This window comes from Cydia splendana, chromosome 5 (genome assembly GCF_910591565.1).
Source record: "Cydia splendana chromosome 5, ilCydSple1.2, whole genome shotgun sequence".
Classification (NCBI taxonomy): domain Eukaryota; kingdom Metazoa; phylum Arthropoda; class Insecta; order Lepidoptera; family Tortricidae; genus Cydia; species Cydia splendana.
In genome coordinates this window covers 9,442,781-9,456,638 of record NC_085964.1, presented here as the reverse complement: position 1 = coordinate 9,456,638, position 13,858 = coordinate 9,442,781, and the positions used below count along the sequence as shown (strand labels likewise).

Genomic DNA, 13,858 nt, shown 5'->3' with positions numbered 1-13,858 from the left:
TTGCTTGACCATCTATATTTACCCATAGAAAATTTGAATTTCGTGCCTTTTTCTACTGACGAGTTGTTTATTAGACTATAAGATGGAAGTGGTATTGTTCTGCTAATTTTAAATTGTATACATATATTTTAATAATAAAACAAACTATTTTATTTAAAATATTCTAAACATTTTCCGATACAAAAATATATGAAAAATATTGATATCAAATACTATGACTATGATTGTCAAATGTCACCTATTTTATGTCTACTTTTCCCATAGACCTGTATAATAGGGACAAGACATATTGTTCTATACGTACAATTTCTTATATAAATAGCACCCATTTTGACGGCACAAACATAAATATCTATCTATCTCGTTTTTACTCAGCACTGTCACCCACAGTAAAAAAGGATGACAGTATTTCGGTACGTACATAAAGTGGTTCATGAAAATACGTAAATACCTAATGCGGCCGAAAATCCGCCATGTTTAGCGGCCTAAATGTCATTGTCAGTCAGTTCAGCCGGTACTTGTCCTGTCAAAAAGTCGTGGTGAAAATGAAAATTATTAATTATCTTTCAGTATCTTGCTTCTGTGTGAAAATAATTGAAGCCAAATGTGAACAATTACGTCGCGAATATGCCAGTGTGTAGTGTATTAGGGTGCTGCATAAGCAAACACCAAATCAGCCATCTTTAACCTTACACAGGTACGCTATAATTTACATTAAAAATATTGGTTATTGTTAATGTTCCTGGGAATTTTAAGGATGTTTCACATTATAAATAGCAAGGTTCTTATGTGCAGTTATAGATCATGAAGTGATTTGACTTATTTAACTATATTTTTACGCTTAAATAATGTAAACATTTCAGCTAGGGTTGTACTTTATTTATCGACTTTGATATCGATTTATTATGATTGTTTATTTATATTTTCTTATTTTATCATGCTACCCCGCTTAAAACCAACTAAATTATCTTAATTAAATAATTAAAACATGTTTTACAGGTTACCAAGAAATGAACATAAAAAGAAAAAGTGGTTGGAGACGGAGACCCTGACCGACTCTCGGGAGCACTCGGGTCCGTGGGGTCGTTACTCCACAAGCTGCCCTGCAGGCTTTTTTTATATTATTATTATAGTTTTTTTTATGTAATTCGACATTATGAGACCATATAGGTACTTGATTGATTGATGTACATCAATAAGTAATTGTAATATGTTAGTTTGAACTGGTAGTTGCAGTTAGTTGTATTTTATAAAATTGTTGATGTATTGTTATGATTATTGCTTGTATGTAAATTCAATGTTGACGTGTACAAGTGCCCTTTTGGCCTATTTGCTAAATAAATGTTGAAGAAGTTGAAGAGCGGAAGTCATTCCTTATTTTTGAATTAAATAAATGTTCTGAAGGTGTTTTGTTTTTTTCACCCGTCGCTTGATAAGTTTGAATTTGTATCGCTCTCACTTATAGGTACGGCGCACCAAGGTCGAGGTGCGGTGCGGTAGTGTGTTACGGACTTTAGGGTTAACAACACAACAAAATTGATTGTAATAGAGGTAAAGTCTAAGGAAAACACGTACACTTATTCTGACATCCAAAACAGATGGCGCTGTACTGCGCCATGTGTTTTGTGGTCACTGAGTTGTCAAACGTCAACTTTTGAAAATCAGAGTTAACCGCAAAAATCGCAATATATATGGAGTTGAACAGCGTCATCTCGGTTTACCTGTTAAATTCGAAGCACGAAATTGTCTTAGATTTTACACATCTTACTCAATCAAAGTATCTTTTCACATAACAATATACTCATAAAGAATATTTACTTACTTACTTACTATTAAAATATAAATTCCACAAATAATTCATACATATTCATTCATATTTTAAATAAAATGAGCCGAAAACGTTCAAAAGTTATCGATGTATCGATAAAACCTAGTAACAGTAAAAATCTTTTGGGCAGCACTAAAACCGCCATGTTTAGCGGCCGGATGACGTCACACTGGCACGCATTTTTCGTTGACGTTTCACTTCCATAGGTTTCATATTTCAGTGACTTTTCCTGGGTCATAACCGCGAAAATCGAAGTTCGCAAATTGCGGGCATTTTTCTCTGTCACTCTTATTACGCCTTCATTGGAGTAAAAGAGAAAGATCCCGTAATTTGCGAATTTCGGTTTTCGCGGTAGCCCCTCTGGTTTCCTGTCTGTGATCTGTGGTACTAGACGATAGTACTATTATTTATTCTGTGGTACTAGTTTGACTGAGACTGCGACTGCGGTATGTATGCGGAATGTCATTGTCATTCCATGTATTTTATCAATAAACATTTAGAAAAATGGATAATATCTTTATAGTAAGTACTTGTTCTAATTTTATTAATAGCCTAAATATTTGCCTTACAGTTGACGTGCTTATTGGTATGGTTTTATTTTTAGGTACATTCCCTGGCGATAATATTCAGCCTCATTCCGTTTAGTAATGGATTTTACGTTCCGGGAGTAGCACCAGTAGAATTCAAAAAAGGCCAAAGAATTGAAGTGAAAGCTGTTAAAATGACCAGCATTCACACCCAGTTACCCTATGAATATTATTCGCTGCCATTGTGTTTGCCAAAGAATGGCACCTTCGTATATAAATCTGAAAACTTGGGCGAGGTATTAAGAGGTGACCGTATAGTAAACACACCGTATGAAGTCCATATGGCAGAAACTATCAAGTGCCGACTTTTGTGCCATCAGAAGAATAATCCTATAAATTGGAGTGTTGAGGAGTCAGAAAAGGTTGCAAGCCGAATTGAACATGAATATTTCGTTCATTTGTAAGACTGTTTTCTTTTACTTTATTCCATACCAATGATTTTCCAGCATAAGGAAATTATTAACTAATGTTTTATAATATTTTTCAAGGTTAGTTGATAATTTACCAGTGGCTACTAAAGTACTGAACAGGGATACATCAGAGAGAAATATTGAACAGGGCTATAGACTTGGTTTCATGTCCAAAGGAAAAGCATATATTAACAATCACTTGAAATTGCTCTTAAAATATCACAAACACAGTCAGTAAGTAATATAATTCTTACATTTGTGAAATATTTCTATTATTCAATTGATAATATAGTTATTTATAATCTTGCTATTCCTTTTCAGGGATTCTTATAGAGTTGTGGGTTTTGAGGTTGAAACAGTATCAGTTGACAAAGATGAATATGCTTTTTCGGATGATTCTTGCCAATTTCCTACAGACCCAAAGCCCCAGCTGGTAAATGAGGACACTGGTACCAAGTTATACTTCACATACTCTGTGGAATGGGGGGAATCAGACATAAGCTGGGCGTCAAGATGGGACATTTATTTGGGAATGAAGGATGTACAAATTCATTGGTTTTCAATTGTTAATTCTATTGTTGTCTTGTTCTTCTTATCAGGTACTTAGGCATTTAGGCTTGTTTTTATGGTAGTCATAAGTTGCACTATACAATTAGAGATTTTGATTGACATGCATTAGAAACAAGATACTGTATGCCAAACTGCTGGCTTATGTAACTAAATGATCATTTCTAATAATCATTTTCATACAATATATTATTTAGTATTGGGATCATTATTATTTCAAAAAGTTAATTATACCATTAATGGTCTTATAGTAGTGTTACATTTCAGGCATATTAACAATGATTATGGTAAGGACACTGAGAAGAGATATTGCCCGCTATAATTCCGATGAAAGCATTGATGACATGATGGAGGAGACGGGCTGGAAGTTAGTGCATGGTGATGTCTTTCGACCTCCGCCAAAGAGGATGCTTTTTGCAGCTGTTATTGGCAGTGGCATTCAAGTGTTTTTAATGGCACTCATTACTATCTGTAAGTTTACTATTAAACTTATTCATATTTTTATTGGCTCAGAGTCAGTAATATAAAATTATAGTGAACCCTTAAAGGGGCCCACTGATTAACAGTCCGCTGGACAGTATCGGCCTGTCAGTTAGAACAAAATTTTGACAGTTCCGAACAACTGACAGGCCGATACCGTCCGGCGGACTGTTAATCAGTGGGCCCCTTAAGTATTGTAAAGAATATTTTATGTATATTTGTTTATGTATATGGTATAGATACAAATTATTTGACTTTTAAGTTCACTTTGCTAAAGTTGAATATATATATAATAAAAAAACCCTCCAGTGCAGGCCAGTATGTCAATGTCAGGAAGACCATCATAGGAAAGATTGTGTTGCGAAATTTCAGCTGTATTTACTCCACCTTATTAAAAATGGCACGTCTTCTCTTGATTTCAACCTCAAAAAAACTTATTATTTTTATTACAAGGATTTTGTTTTTAATTTTCCAGTTGTGGCAATGCTGGGTATGCTTTCACCTGCCAGCAGAGGTGCACTGATGACCGCTGCTATATTCCTGTATGTCTTCATGGGCCTGATAGCCGGATATTACTCAGCCCGCCTTTACAGCACAATGAAAGGAAAACAATGGAAGCAAGCTGCTTTTCTGACAGCCACAATTTACCCAGCAATTGTCTTTGGCACCTGTTTCTTTTTAAACTTCTTTATAATGGGCAAACACTCCAGTGGTGCTGTACCATTTTCCACGATGATGGCATTGTTGTGTCTCTGGTTCTGTATATCACTTCCATTGGTCTATCTAGGGTATTATTTTGGATGTCATCAGAATCAAGCATTTCAACATCCTGTAAGGACCAATTTCATTCCAAGAAAGGTGCCAGAACAAGTCTGGTATATGAATGTTTTTGTGTGGTAAGTTGATGAACATAGGAACATTTTTAATATTTTTATGGCAATAATCTTCAGAATAAGAACCTTTAAAAGAAAATTCTTCTACATTATGTTGAATTAAAATGACCCTGCCTACAATGTATTAGGTCATGGGTTCTAATCGCCGTCAGGGCGTTTATTTGTGTGTTTATCAGGAATATGGTTTATGGGCGTTTCTATGTATTTATCTATATACATAAGTATATGTACAGTGTTGCCTAGTACTAGTACACTTAGTACAAGCTTTGTTTAGTTTATGGCTAAGATGATCTGTGTAAGATTGTCCCCAAATAGTTATTTAAAAAAAAATCTCAATAACATCTTTAATAAAGAGTATTTAATTTTGCATGTTATTATTTTCAGTATACTGATGGCCGGCATTCTTCCATTTGGGGCTGTGTTTATTGAACTTTTCTTCATCTTCAATGCATTATGGGAGAATCAATTTTATTACCTGTTTGGATTTTTGTTCCTAGTTTTTTGCATTTTGGTGGTGTCTGTTTCACAAATATCAATTGTCATGGTGTACTTCCAGTTATGTGGCGAGGTAAATATACTGTTTAAATATTACCTATTAAAAAGGGGTTATTTACTGCATAGTGAATAAGATTAAAATCCAATAAATCCTGTGCATATAGTCTGCTCGTATAGGGCTTTACAGCCACGAACGCAAGTGTCGTAACCAGGATGCTGCTTAAAACATCTGACACAGATGATAAAGGCCTATTATTATTATTAGTCTGCTCCTATATAAAAGTGTCTGTAATTATTATTTCTCTGTAATCAGAGATCTCTGGTCTCAATTTATATGAATGAACCATGCATTACGTGTTTTTAAATAAATTATGTTAATGTTTAATTTAAATTCATATGTTCAATGTATATTACACATGTTTCAGGATTATCACTGGTGGTGGAAAAGTTTTATTGTATCTGGGGGCTCAGCAGTCTACATCTTGATTTATTCTATATTTTACTTCTTCACTAAATTGGAGATCACCGAGTTTATACCTACACTGCTTTATATTGGCTACACAGGTAAAAATAACACAAGATATTAAGTGTTTTAGTTTTTAACAACATTATAGTCTACCTATGTATTTTTTTCTAAACAATTATTACTGCAGCCGTATTTACTGTTTTAGTTACACTGGTTAATATGGCAAATAAATACATATATATACGTAATTAGACAAAGATTGGGTTAAAGGCCAAGCCACACAGGATACGTATACCTACGTGCGCGTAAACCAGTGTAACAGGGGTTCTGGACAGTATACACGTCTACTTGTGCATCGAGGCATACAATTGTCATATGTGCTGCACACGCGACCGGTGTGGGTCGGCCTTAAGTCCGTTATCCATTTTACTGACATTTATCTTTTACTGGCAAATAAAATCTTATTTTTTTATGTTACAGGTCTAATGGTATTGACTTTTTGGCTTTTGACTGGCACTATTGGATTTTTCGCCGCTTATACATTTATTAGGAAAATTTACGCGGCAGTAAAAATTGACTAGATATAAGAATTAAATGAAAACTGTGGTAATTAATTTTATGTGTGTACATTTTTTATTTGTATTGTAATTTATAAATTAGTTTAATTGTTGTGTTGATCTGATTGACAAAGAACAAGTGTTTTTAATGAGTTATGTTGTGTAAATATGTAGGTCCTCAGTATATTATATTATATGCATTTAGAGATTATTTTTTGTAATAAAATTTAATTTACATTATGATCTTCATTTCTGTTGTTCTTTTTTTTATTCACCTGTTATTTGCTGAACTTAAGTGACGTCCGAAGTTCTACTATCACACGTTTTTCATTCGTTGTTTTTATGCTGGGTGGCCAGGATGGTTGAGTGGAGGCTACCTACCAACTACCTGCATGAAATTTGAACCATATATGTAGAACGCTATACCTTCTCACTAATGACAAATTCTACTGCGGTGCACAAAAGAAACAATGCCTTTTTAACAGATTAAGGTTTGCGTCCAAAAAAATCACCTCAGATAATTTCAACTAACTACGTACAGTCAGCAGCAGAAGTTGTTAAGCGGGCCAGCCGGGCGCCGGGCCAGGTGTTCAAAATGATCTCGAAACTTAAATAAGAATTGTTATTGTTAGAATAAGAGCGTGTCAAGGTAATTTTGAACAACTCGCCCGCTTAGCAACTTCTGCTGCTGACTGTACTAAAAACCATACAAGGAAATGAGAGTATATTCTTCGCAGCACTCATGATTATTTTTTCAAAGGACAAGTTTTTTAGGAAAAATCTCATTATATAGGAATAGTTGAAAATATATTCTGGCAAGCCAACTTAATTAGTAGAAAAAGGCGCGAAATTTAAAATTTGTATTCCCATATAACTCGATCCTACGCGCCTACTATGTTCAAATTTAATGCTTTTTTACCTTTTTTTACCCTTTTCGCCGCCACATCAATGAAGTAGAGTTGTCATTCAAGTAAAATGGCTGGGAAATACAAAGACCACATACGGACACGACAAAACTATACTCAAACACACTCAACTTGTCAGTAGAACAAGGCGCGATATTCAAATTTTCAATGGGAAGTCTCTTTGCGCCTACTTTTTTTAAATTTGCCGCGTTTTTCTACTGACAAGGTTGCTGTGCCAAAGTATAGATGGTCAAGCAATTCTTGTCAGTAAAAAAAGGCGCGAAATTCAAATTTTCTATGAGACGATATCCCTTCGCGCCTACATTTTTCAAATTTGCCGCCTTTTTCTACTGACAAGATCTGCTTGACCAAGTATATAAAAGGGTTTCGATTTTGACTACGGAACCCTAAAACGAAAGACGTGTTGCGTTCAGCAACTAAAAACAAAGGCTGCAGGTTAAAATGGTATCAGACGGGACTGAACAAATCAAATTGGTATTCATGCGTCCGCACCTCATTTTATCAGTAATATCGGTCATTATCGGATTGATCGGCGGTTGAATTCGGCGAGCCAAATTGGTATTTGCATCTCCTGATTCGATCGGGCAGGATCGGGCAATTGAATCAGATTGGCGAAAAATAGACTAATCTGGAAACGCCTTAATTATTGAACAAGTATTGAATTTCTGTGTTTCATGCTCCTGAAATACTCAAAATAATAACAATTATTATTCTACATAATGTATTGTATTGTGGCCTATAGAGTCTGTGCGGAAAGAGAAGAGTCGTGGAATGTATGGGGCCCAATACATTCCACAACTCTTCTCTTTCCGAACAGACTCTAACAATATTAATTATATTATTGTAGTCTGAAAATTTATACATTTGATGCGATATTTTTTTGGTTTTTGAACGTCTTCTGTATAGGCGCTGTAACTTTTACGTCAATGTCAAAATAAATAAGAATGACCGGGGCAGTAGGACGGAATGTCATATTGGTGATAAATATTATTTTATAACGTAGTAATTTAAGATTCCAAAATTATATGTACAAAATGGAAACCAAAGTAGCGATAGTCACCGGTGGAAATAGAGGCATCGGGTTCGAGATCGTCAAAGGGTTATGTGCAAAGTTCGACGGTGCTGTGTACCTTACAGCTAGAGACGAAGAAAGAGGAAGACAAGCCGTTAAAAAGCTCGAAGAACTTGGCTTGAATGCGTTATTCCATGTCTTGGACGTTACTAGCGAAGCGAGTGTTCAAGAGTTCGCCACATACGTTTCCACACATCACGCGGGCATAGATGTTCTTGTAAACAATGCTGGTGTTCTTGATTTTGATAAATCTGTTTCATCCTATGAAGATGCAAAAAAACTTATGGATACGAACTTCTTTAGTTTATTGACTATATCAAGAATATTATATCCCCATTTAAAGAACAATGCTCGGATCATTAACATCAGCAGTGACTGGGGCTTGCTTTCCAATATTCGAAAACAGGTTTGGTTAGACACTTTAGTCAAGGATGACCTCACAGTTGAAGAGATTTTACAATTTGTTAATGATTTCTTACAAGCTGCAAAGAATGGTAAAACTTCATTTGTTGCATTCGCGGGTCATTATGGTGATTACAAAGTTTCTAAAGTTGCCATGTCAGCTTTAACCTTTGTCCAGCAAAGGCTATTTAACGAGCAAGGCAAGGACATAGCCATAAACTGTGTGCACCCTGGGTTTGTCAAGACTGATATGACAAAAGGAATGGGAGACTTCACCCCGGAGAGAGGAGCCCGCGCACCGCTGTACCTGGCACTGGATGCTCCCCCTACACAAAAAGGCACCTTTGTGTGGCATGATTGCCACCAAGTCAACTGGGATGATTAAGGATCGAATGGTTAAAGATTGTTAGAGTTACAACCATGAAAATCCTGTGATAATAGTGTCACATACACTTTAAACAAGTACCTACTATAAATATAAAGAGTTTCCTTTTTAATGCTATGTTTTTATTTATACCTTGAACAAAAGTTTTTACAGTTTGGATGTTATGCTGAATTGTAATTTTATTCAAGTAATAAATGGAAGGTAAAATAGAAATAGCACTTTAAGATTATTTAGCATTTCCATGAAACAAATTATTGGAATGAAATGTAGCTTATTAGCTGATAAAAAGGTCAATGCCTGCTTATCTGTTACACAAAGTTTGATAAATAGTGTAATTACTTCTTGTTGCTTTTATTAATGTCGATTTTAATGATGTTATTTCGGTTTGTAATGTAGATATACAAACTGAAATCATATTATTTCAATCTACATTAATAAAAGCATAATATTAGTCTTTTCACAAATACAATTGAATTAATATTGCTAATATTATACATTATTTAAGTAGGTTTAATTTTTTCTACCAGCCTGCAAATACCTCATAGCATAGAGGAATTGCCTCGCGCGTATGCTCGCTCTGTGTGGACCCGGCTAATACAACACTCACCTGTTAGTCTACTTGTTTTGATGTCATCAAAGGATGCGATTCGCACGTCACTCCGATGTGCGAGCGGGATACCACTATAATACGCGCATAGCGTTGTCTCGCTCAAACATCATAGCGACGTGCGAATCGCATGCAGTGTGAAATAGTGTGATAACCGCCTATAAAACTTGATTGCCACTGGCTTGCTTAATTTATTGTGTCAACGAATTGAGAACCTTTCCATCAAAGTTTTATAGACACCGACTTGGCACTCTTGGCATTGTCAAATAGGTAGGTACCTACCTTATTGTATATAGGTAAATGGCCGAGCCATATGGCTCCTCTACACGATGGGCCAGCGCCGGCCACTCCAAGGGACGCAACCATGCGGTAGAATGAGATAGCAATATCACTTGCTCCCTCTAACGCATAAATGCGTCCCTTGGAGTGGCCGGCGTTGGCCCATCGTGTAGAGGAGCCAATAGGCTAAGCGTATGCGAAGACGCAAGCGACGCAGTTCCACGCAGCGCCAGATTTTGTAAAGTATGGAACGGCCCTTAGCTACACACGCTGCGGCGCAAGGACGTTCCATACTTTACAAAATCTGCGCTGCGTTGAACTAAAGTACGTCGCCTGCGTCTCAGCATCTAGCATTTTGATGAGATGAAAGTTACAATTTAATATTATTTTGATATTATTAACTATTAACCTTAATAGGTTAATAAGATGTAAGTAATAAGATTTCATAATTTTAGGTATTTGTCCGAGTCCGATGTGTAGTCATAAGCCAAATTAACTTTATTACAAATATTTATCATTTATAATGATCACTGAAATGTCAATTCCATCAGCCAACATGAGGAATCAACTTAAAATTTTACATCAAATTACTTTGCTACACTTGTGGATAAAATGCTACTTTTCCGTTTTTGAAGAATAAAAAAGAGCCTTTACGAGCTGGTGTGGCGAAAACAGTATTGTTTTGTTATGTTTCATTATTGAAAAATAGTCTCAATCTTCTAGACCACCTTACAGTAACACGGCTCGGTATCACTTCTAGTTCAGTACATAGCTGTCATAGGCGGGGGAAGAAAACATTTTTCTTGCGTCAATTCCTACAGTTCCTAAAGCTTTTTCTAATCAATATTTAGGGTTTACATATGCCCACGGTATGATAATCTCCAGGGCCGTAATTGAGCTCTTCAAGAAATTAATAACCCTAAGGTCAATATCTAGAACGCTACACTGGCCATGTCCTACAGTCAGGAGGATGTATAAAGGGGCCCACTGATTAACAGTCCGCCGGACGGTATCGGCCTGTCAGTTAGAACAAAATGTTGACAGTTCCGAACAACTGACAGGCCGATACCGTCCGGCGGACTGTTAATCAGTGGGCCCCTTAAATTATATTTATTATGTCAGTTCATGATTAAGAACAAAGAAATCCCGAGAATTGCCTGTGAGCTGTGTAATATAAGCTCAATCTTTTTTTTTCGAACAATCGATATAAATGTTACTTACCAAATCCTACACAATCCAAAAATTTGATGATTTAGTCAAAATATAAATTTTATGCACATGGAAACTGTCACCAACTGAGATACAATGAGATCTATTTATTATGGCGTATTTTTTGTTTTATGTTGCGTAAAAAACTAGTTTACTTAAACCTACACAGTCCAGATCAAAATATTTCTACAATCGTCCGTTTATTTAACACACTTTACCAAAAAATTATCGGAAAAAAAACAAGTGTTTTGTGAGAAATTGAAATAAATAACAAACAACTTAGAGACTGCTATTTTAAAAACGCCGCCACTTTTGCGCGAAATGCGTAGAATAGATAACGTAAGTACTGTTAGATAGAGCATATGAAGCAACTTTCGGGTTTTATACGACACGATTTCAAACTTCGAGGGCGATTTCACTAAGAATCCAAATGATCCCAGTGATATTTTGACATCAGGGGTCATCCATTAATTACGTCACACGAATTTCTAGGTTTTTGGACCCCTCCCCCCTCCTTGTCACACGTGGTCACATTTGGCAAACCCCGCCCCCCTGGTGTGACGTCACATTTTTTCAACGAAATCGGCAAATCGAATTAAGTATTATTAATAATTTAGCAAAATATTTTTGACAAAAGAAATACAGTAGAGTCCGGTTATAACGACGCCCAAGGGACCGCTGATATTACGTCGTACTAACCGGACGTCGTACAAAACGAAATGCCAATTTTAATAAAAAAAAATATTCAAATTAATTACATAATTTTGTATTTATTAATACTTATGCGACAATCAAAGAAAAAAGAAAACATTTCTTTTAAAATATTGTTTACGTTAGTATTACAACACCGTGTTAAAATGGAGAGACTTGTGTGTTTATAGTTAGAAGAAGCCACTTTTCAAGGTACGCGTACTCACTTGTCATCCGCAAATTACTCGAATCCCATAAAATAAAAAGTCGTAATTCTTGGGGATCTAATCAAGATGACGTTGTTTTATCACACAGTTCCTATGGCCACCTGCGTCCATCATGAGATCAGCTCGAAGGTACCTAACCAAAATATTGCATTGTTACACAACTTACATAATTATGTATGTGAAGTTTAAGCTCAATTGAATAATGGGAATTGGGTTTTATTTAGTTTGCAAGTTTATGAAAAGTCACATGACTATTTCATCTTGCTTCGTATAGGCAAAAGGGGGAAGGGGAGTTGGGTGCGCGGGACGGAGTAAGCTTTTTACCAACAATTTATTTGTAAAAACTACGTCGCTCGTCGTTGTAACCGGACTTGACGGACGGATTTCGTGTTAATTTCCGTCGTTAAAAGCGGTCGGTCGTTATAAGCGGAGTCGTAATAAACGGTTGTACCTACTTTCATAGTAGCTTGTACTAAAACCAAACAAGTGCCTATACTTACGTCGCTATAATCGGTTGGTTGTTATACGCGAAGTCGTACTAACCGGACTCTACTGTATTAGTAATGTTTAACGCAAAACTGATTAGGATAGAAAATTAAACGAATAAAAACGATTATCGTTCCAAAAACTTGTCATTTAACTGTACAGCGAATAAAATCATTTAAATAATGTTTCGGTTACTGATGAAGTTAATGTGACATCACAAAGTTTGTCACTCCCTCCCCGTTGTCACAACATGTCACATTTTCTTGAACCACTCCCCCCCTAAACGGGTGATGTAATTAATGGGAGACCCCTCATTATAGTCATTATGGATCCTCAGATATCGATTTTTATCAAGATCCGGTCGAAATAAAGAAAATCAAGATGGTGGTCGTTTCGTGAAATTTCGACTGCAGATTCGTGTTACGGGGCCTCTCGGACCCTCAGATATGTGTTAAGGGGCCTCTCGGACCCTCAGATATCGATTTTTATCAAGATCTGGTTGAAAATAAAGAAAATCAAGATGTCGGCCGTTTCGTTAAATTTCGACTTCAGATTCATGTTAAGGAGCCTCTCGGACCCTCAGATATAGATTTTCATCAAGATCGGGTCGAAAATAAAGAAAATCAAGATGGCGACCGTTTCGTGAAATTTATCAAGATCGGGTCGAAAATAAAGAAAATCAAGAGGGCGACCGTTTCGTGAAATGTCGACTTCAGATTCGTGTTAAGGGGCCTCTCGGACCCTCAGATATCGATTTTCATCAAGATCGGGCCGAAAATAACGAAAGTCCAGATGGCGACCGTTTCGTAAAATTTCGACTTCAGATTCCTGTTAAGGGGCCTCTCGGACCCTCAGATATAGATTTTCATCAAGATCGGGTCGGAAATAAAGAAAATCAAGATGGCGACCGTTTCGTGAAATTTATCAAGATCGGGCCAAAATAAAGAAAATCAAGATGGCGACCTTTTCGTAAAATTTCGACTTCAGATTCGTGTTAAGGCGCCTCTCGGACCCTCGGATATCGATTTTCAAGATCGAGCCGAAAATAAAGACAATCAAGATGGCGACCGTTTCGTAAAATTTCGACTGCAGATTCGTGTTACGGGGCCTCTCGGACCCTCAGATATGTGTTAAGGGGCCTCTCGGACCAGTCGGACCCTCAGATATCGATTTTTATCAAGATCGGGTCGAAAATAAAGAAAATCAAGATGGCGACCGTTTCGTGAAATTTATCAAGATCGGGTCGAAAATAAAGAAAATCAAGAGGGCGACCGTTTCGTGAAATGTCGACT

General features: G+C 36.3%; 2 protein-coding genes across 2 annotated transcripts; both read left to right on the top strand.

The window, feature by feature from the left end:
- The first annotated feature begins 2,265 nt into the window (after positions 1-2,265).
- On the top strand, positions 2,266-6,526 carry LOC134790610 (transmembrane 9 superfamily member 4). The gene is made up of 9 exons (XM_063761464.1): positions 2,266-2,350; positions 2,433-2,815; positions 2,904-3,059; positions 3,147-3,424; positions 3,660-3,863; positions 4,348-4,768; positions 5,150-5,333; positions 5,686-5,824; positions 6,207-6,526. The coding sequence occupies exons 1-9, from the start codon at positions 2,333-2,335 to the stop codon at positions 6,305-6,307; spliced, it is 1,884 nt and encodes a 627-aa protein (XP_063617534.1). The 5' UTR covers positions 2,266-2,332; the 3' UTR covers positions 6,308-6,526.
- A 1,594-nt stretch (positions 6,527-8,120) lies between these two features.
- Positions 8,121-9,178, top strand: LOC134790609 (carbonyl reductase [NADPH] 1-like). Its single transcript, XM_063761463.1, has one exon. The coding sequence runs from the start codon at positions 8,235-8,237 to the stop codon at positions 9,066-9,068; it is 834 nt and encodes a 277-aa protein (XP_063617533.1). The 5' UTR covers positions 8,121-8,234; the 3' UTR covers positions 9,069-9,178.
- Positions 9,179-13,858: the final 4,680 nt, after the last annotated feature.

What these genes read in the sequence shown, in the direction of transcription:
- LOC134790610 (XM_063761464.1), top strand. An exon ending in AATGGCACTCATTACTATCT is followed by an intron (nt 3,864 to 4,347) that starts GTAAGTTTACTA and finishes TTAATTTTCCAG; the next exon opens with TTGTGGCAATGCTGGGTATG. An exon ending in GCTTTATATTGGCTACACAG is followed by an intron (nt 5,825 to 6,206) that starts GTAAAAATAACA and finishes TTTATGTTACAG; the next exon opens with GTCTAATGGTATTGACTTTT.
- LOC134790609 (XM_063761463.1), top strand. Translation starts at nt 8,235, where the DNA reads ATGTACAAAATGGAAACCAAAGTAGCGATAGTCACCGGTGGAAATAGA.